This window comes from Notothenia rossii, assembly GCF_949606895.1.
Source record: "Notothenia rossii genome assembly, chromosome: 11".
Classification (NCBI taxonomy): domain Eukaryota; kingdom Metazoa; phylum Chordata; class Actinopteri; order Perciformes; family Nototheniidae; genus Notothenia; species Notothenia rossii.
This window is the reverse complement of record NC_136910.1, coordinates 43,736,852-43,743,518: the sequence shown is the minus strand read 5'-3', so window position 1 is coordinate 43,743,518 and position 6,667 is coordinate 43,736,852. Positions and strand designations below refer to the sequence as shown.

Sequence of the window (6,667 nt, the reverse complement as noted above, 5' to 3'; positions counted from 1 at the left end):
CATAAATAAGCAAATCAAATCCATGCGTTACCCCAATTCAATTCATTTAATTCCTCTTTAATAAAGAAGCGGCCCCACCCCCTGTCCCCCGCCATTTACCTCGGATTTGTGCGATGAATGCTATAAATGTAAATCAATCTAGATGAGAAAGAATCCCATTGAAAGAGCAGAGAAATTTCATCTGGGAAAAGGAGACAAATGTAGGAGGGGCCCGCTCATAAAAAGCAGCTGTTTCACAGTAATCTTTTTTCGTGCCCTGTCACTCACCTTGCCTTTTCACTATCTCCCCAGCTCAAAAAAACCCTCCGCTATTGTATTTAGTTGCCATATCTTCTTTCCCATTACATTATAATCCATATTCGTCCAGAGAGGGAGAAAGAAAGAGAGAGCACAACTTGCCCATTTCTCGGACAATCCCCTTGTAGTTGTTGGAGTGAAAAGAGGAGTGCATGGATGTCAAATTGCCCTCAAAACACCATGAAAGATTGATTTGCAGCACTTTTCAGGGGCCTGACATTACTTGGAGGGGAGCTGAATAGGGAACCTGTGAGCCGGGGATGGAATAAAGATGTCCTCTCTGCTGGAAAAGAAGCAAAACTGCCCATTTAGCCCCAGTCCATCAAGCCCGAAAAATAGGCAAGAGAGGAAAAAACACAGAAGACTGTGACTATAGAGAAGAAAAGGGCCGTATATACTCATCTAAACGTTGTCACAATACCGAGGGGGCTCCGAACATCCATGAATATTAAACCGCTTACCTCAACAAGGGCTTGAAAAAGTGAACCACGTCAAAGCAGCTTTGCATTTTTTGCTTGCGAACAATGCTGTAAGAAAAAACTCAACGTCGAGCTTGTTTCTATTCTTGTTATTCCCGCGCTAACTCCTCACAAAAAAATAATAATATTACCACCACATGAATACCAAATGCATGAGAAAAAAATGGGCGAGCAACTCCCAGACTCAATGACCCACTTCTGCGGGCAGAACAACTTAAACCATCAATTAAACTTTCAGAAAATCTGCTTTTATAATCTTCTGAAACTTTGTTATTTTAAAATGTTGTACAAGTTTTTTAATTCATATTCCATTCATATTCCATATATGAGCAACCTGTTGGGTTTTTTTGCACTATGATCTATTTTTGCAACACTAGGCTTTTTTTTTAGCACTAAACTTTACATTTTCTGATCTTAAACATAATTCAAAACGCATTTATTATCATTTTACGCAAATATGATACATTTGCAGCTATCAAAAAAACCTCGCTTTAATTTAAATGATTATGCATTAAGTGCAGATAATGACTAAAATAACGTGTGGCCCCTCTTATTGGTTGTCTGCTGTGTGTTTCAGTGTCTCTGCATGATGCGCTGCAGCGGGCAGGTCCTCCTGGTGATGGGTGTGTCATTAATAAGTAATTAGACAGGGGTCACACCAGCCACTTATATAAAGGGACCCTCACAGCCTGCAGGGCAGCTTTACGCACAGACAGTCTGCAGCACAAGGACGCACTGAGGAGCAGCTCTCAGTGTCCAACTCTTCTCCTATACTCCTTTTGCTTATTTTTCTCCACTTGCAGCTGTTTTTATTTTAGGGGGCTTTCTTTTTTGATTTGCAACATGGGCTCCGTATTACCCGCAGACGCTTTGGCACTCAAGTCTGGATTTAAGTGTCCGAGCCGCTCGCTGTCAGACGTTATCACCTCGGACATCCTGCACAGCTTCCTGTACGGCAGGTGGAGGAACGTGCTGGGAGAACACCTGGCGGAGGAGCGGCACAGCAGCAGCCCCAAGACCGCGTTCACCGCCGAGGTGCTGGCACAGTCCTTCGTCGGAGGTAGGCTGACATTCTGCTTTATTATTGGACTATTTTCATACATGTAAATTCTGTTGTATCCTACTGTTGTGCATGTTTGGGCCTTTTAATTGCATGTTTGCTGCCTAATTTAAGTATTTATTTTTTATTTTATTTAATGTGTTTTTTATGGAAATAAAAAATATGATTTAATTTTTTCTTTTTTTGTGTCCCCTGCACTTTCCGAAAAAGTGAATCACTGAACTCCATAAGGACTTTTTTTTGTAATTACAATTACAGCCACATTTGTTTTTTTCCCCATTTAATAATAATAATTGAACTTCAAAAAAATCCCACATCCTGCAGAGACACTAAAATAAACTTCCCTTTCTGTCCCAAACATTCATTTACCAAAGTTTTTCCCACTAACTTGTTGCTGCTTTTCTGCATTTTCTCTCAGTTTACTGCTTTTATTTCGACCCATTAAACGCGTTAACCCTATAGAGCTCTGCTCCTCGCGTTTAGAGGCTTGTTAGGCGTGTAACTGCCGCTGATTGAAAGACGCAGGGCATTAAATTCATTTGGTTAACTTTGTGCTTGACCTGGGAAAGTTTCCACTTAAACCTCGAGGAGAGAAAGGTTTCTTTTCTTTGAGATGTCCCGGGTTTTTATCCCGCATTCATCAATCTCCGGACAGTCTCTTTTCCTCTCTTGGCAGCTATGGGGCTCCGGAGCTTTTCTCTTTCTCTCTCCTTAAAAGATTTGCTGTTCCTCGCATAATGCACCGTGAAGGCTAAATCTAATGCTATTCATTGCATGTCAACCATCTAATCGCCTTTCCATTTTTTTGTTGCCGACATTCCTGAGTCTTTTAAACAAGTCCTAGTTTCTTTCAGCGCAAATTTATTGCTACAAAGTTCTTAAAAGGATAATGAATTTGGAATTAGCCGTTTCTTTTCCAGTAAACTTTAATGAATATCACATCTGAAGCATGACAAATTGTTGGACCCTGGGCAATAGAGGACCATTTAACCCCTGCTCGGCTCGGCTCACAGAAAAAAAATCTTTGATTTTGACATTAAAGAACCGCACGGTTTTTTCTTTTCTCCCTTTCTGGTGCAGATGAAAATGCTTTCCTATGGAGTTTTTCTGCACAACAAAAAGTTTCAATTCAACCAGATAATCGAATTAAACGGAGGATAAGGTGTAGCTTAATATTTCGTGACTAAAATAAGATCCAGTCCATTTTCTGCTTTCAGGACTTTTTCAGCAATCCTGTTTCATGAGATCCTGCTGAACAGTTTAGCCTCCTGGAGCTGCATTTTTGCGCAGTATTACTCGGGCATTAAAACAGATATAATGTTTTCTGACATGTTTCCCTTTTGCATGCTAACCTTTCTTCTTTCTTCTTTGTGCAGAGGTGCAGAAGCTGTCCAGCCTGGTGCTGCCCAGTGAGGTGATCATCGCGCAGAGCTCCATCCCAGGAGAGGGTCTGGGCATCTTCTCAAAGACCTGGATCAAAGCAGGGGCCGAGATGGGCCCGTTCACAGGGAGGGTCATATCTCCGGAGCACGTGGACCTGCTCAAGAATAACAACCTCATGTGGGAGGTGAGCAGAGAATAATGTTTTTTAATGATCCCATTTTTAAATGGATGAATATGAGCAGAGCAATTGTCCCAACAGTGTTCAAGATTCAATCTTTTTCAGTTCAGTATAAAATCATCCAGCCAAACTTAGTTTTTATTTTATTCATTAATATTTGTTGATATTTATTTTCTTTAAAAAAAAATGGTTTCAGTAACTTAGTTTCAATTTATTTAATTTCATCCTGGAAAATAAAACATGTATGTAATCTTAGGGCGAGCAAAGCACAGGGGGGTCCAAGCAAAGTGTTAGACCGTCCATGATCCAGAGTCTGTGTTTTATTACTTCCGCCTTATGTTGACGCTGTTTTCCTCGCTGTTGTGCGCTCAGGTGTTCAATGAAGACGGCACGGTGCGCTACTTCATCGATGCCAGTCAGGAGGACCAACGCAGCTGGATGACTTACATAAAGTGCGCAAGGAATGAGCAGGAGCAAAACCTGGAGGTGGTGCAGATCGGCAGCAGCATCTTCTACAAGGCAGTGGAGGTGAGAATAGACTTTAATTCTGTTGATCTATAAACAAGGACTCGGCCCTGTGGCGACTGAATAGGTTTTATTGACAACCAACAAGTATGTAAATATCTATTAGAGCAGCGCCGCCTGTTGGCCCAAATGAAAATGGATTATGTGATTTCTGTAGTTTGTCATCTTTGGTCGTATGGTTGCACCAGAGAAGCAACTTTAAATCACATATTTATTTGCTGACCTTTTTCCCTCTTTTTCTCAGACTATCCCACCGGACCAGGAGCTTCTTGTCTGGTACGGAAACACCCTCAACACATTCCTGGGAATCCCTGGAGTTCCGGGAATAGATGAGGAACACCTGAAGAAAGCCAGAGGTGAGTCATTTGATGTAACAATGTTAAGGGTTACAGCTTTTTGTATCTGTTCATGGTCAACATAGGCTACATGAGCCAGTTTATATCATTGTTGTTAGGTTCTGATACATTGCTTTTATTATTTCTTAGATTAAAAACACACGGATAGATATATATAGATATATAGATATAGATAGATTTATCCGAGGTTGGGAAATAGTTTTTTCACAACAGCCTTTTGAAAATCACTTATAATAAAAAAAAGTAAGAAAAACACATTTTAAATGTAAAAACTAAAAACAGATATATTTTTTTCAGAAGAAAATATATTCAAGAGAGTATCTACACACTATAAAATATACAGAATAAAATAGAAAATAAAACACTGTAACTAAGCAGCCCAAATCTGAGCCAAACTTTAAACTAATCCTCCCCCCTTTGTGTCTCCTCTCTCAGATGAGGCCCACCCCTGTGACGGCCCTGCCTCGTGTTCCCCTCCAGCCCTTACCACCACAGTAGGTCGCATGCGCTGCGTCATCTGCCACCGTGGCTTCAACTCCCGCAGCAACCTGCGCTCTCACATGCGCATTCACACGCTAGACAAGCCCTTCGTCTGCCGCTTCTGCAACCGCCGCTTCAGCCAGTCCTCCACGCTCCGGAACCACGTGCGCCTGCACACCGGCGAGCGGCCCTACAAGTGCCACGTGTGTCAGAGCGCGTACTCCCAGCTGGCAGGCCTCAGGGCGCACCAGAAGAGCGCGCGGCACAAACCGATGGCACACGCGGCAGAGATGGCATCCAAAGTGTCCCCCCCTCCCCAGCAGATGTCGGTCATGTCCCACCAGCACCAGATGCCCCCCATGGTGCACCACATCCCCACCATGGTGCTATGATGACAGGAACATGGAGGGGACAGACAGGCAACGCTGCACTTTAGACGAGGGGAGAAGTAAAGGACCCGGATGATGAGACAGGCCTTCATAAGGAACTGAACTGATGTGATAAAGCATCTCACAAAGACATTAATATGTTGCCTTTTTGTATTGCTTATAGTGATGATGCTGAAGTGCAACTCTAAAGATTTTTCAAAACATGTTGTTTACTGTGTAATCTTTAAACAAAGTGTCATATATCACTGTCATATTTACACTGTGTTTATTCTGCGTCACATCCTCACCAGCTCAGGTGAAACACAGTCAGAGGTTTGTACAGCGATTAGAATCCAGTGTACATTGTTTCAGCCTCATCCACACACTGTAAACTGAGATTGTCACTTTAAACTTGCACAGACTGTATACTATACTGTTGTGTAATTGTAAGATTGTATAGTATGCTACTGTACATGTGAATGTAAATACATTTGTGCTCTCTTCTATTCTAAATAAATATGATATGATATTACAACATTTTGTTTACTTCTCTTTCATGTGGTTGACAGTGATTTATCTTATCTGATATTCTGAACAATCTGTGCTTATTGTATTAGCTGTAAAGTGTCTTTACTGTAGGCTATTTTTATTATATGTACACTTTGGCTCGACCAAAAATCGTTTATAAATGTGCTATATAAATAAAACTTGATTTGATTTGATTTATAATAGTACGAGATGAACAAAATATAGCTGTCCATAATATAGCATAGTGTAGTTTAATTAAATGCACTTTCAAAGATAAAATACCATTTAAGAGGAAAGAGTCCATAACTTAAATACTTATTTTATAAGTGCACTTTTTGAAATGAAACAATCATTCTGAATGATTGTAATTCTGAATGTATTAACCCTATAGAGTGGCAACTTGTCCTGTACACAAGTGATTTCTCGAAATTAAATGTTAACCTTATTTTTGGCAGGTGTTGTTATGTTATGCTGAGTCTGGGTGCATGTGTTTTTAATGTATTTATTAAACTGTAAAATGGCCCAAAGACTATAAACAGATAGACATAAAGACTATTTTACTTCCAGCTTACAATATTTAATTGATAATAAGGGAAAGCATTTTTTGAAATATATGTCTATCATCGTTTTTTCTTAAATGTGTTTTTTTTATCATACACTTTATGAGCAGTTGTGAATGGTGGACCATATTGTGTACTCCAACTTAGTGATTTAGTAAGTTCCTTATTATGAGCTAGTGAGTGAAAACTTTTTTTGAATATTATTCAAATATAACATCTTATTATTAAATGAACCAGTTTTCTGTCTTTCTTCAGGCAACAGGTAGTTGCAGATCCTTTTTCTTCCACACGATGGCGCCAGATACCCAGGAAAAAATAGTCTTGAGCGAAAAGTGTGCTTTTCCTGCAGAATCAATGTACGGACACTTTAATAACACATAATGTTTATATTGATACATGATCTTTACAACCATTTATTTATGTGACTGGATGTATTTTCTGTGCTGACCACAT

At 40.2% G+C, this 6,667-nt stretch overlaps 1 protein-coding gene across 2 annotated transcripts; it reads left to right on the top strand.

The window, feature by feature from the left end:
* Positions 1-1,492: 1,492 nt before the first annotated feature.
* prdm12a (PR domain containing 12a) lies at positions 1,493-5,653 on the top strand. Of its 2 annotated transcripts, XM_079659003.1 has the most exons (5): positions 1,493-1,836; positions 3,213-3,403; positions 3,770-3,925; positions 4,167-4,278; positions 4,714-5,653. In XM_079659003.1, exons 1-5 carry the CDS (start codon positions 1,620-1,622, stop codon positions 5,148-5,150), a joined length of 1,113 nt encoding a protein of 370 aa, XP_079515129.1. In that variant the 5' UTR covers positions 1,493-1,619; the 3' UTR covers positions 5,151-5,653. The 2 variants fall into 2 exon arrangements, with proteins under 2 accessions (XP_079515129.1, XP_079515130.1); XM_079659004.1 differs by lacking the exon at positions 3,770-3,925.
* Positions 5,654-6,667: the final 1,014 nt, after the last annotated feature.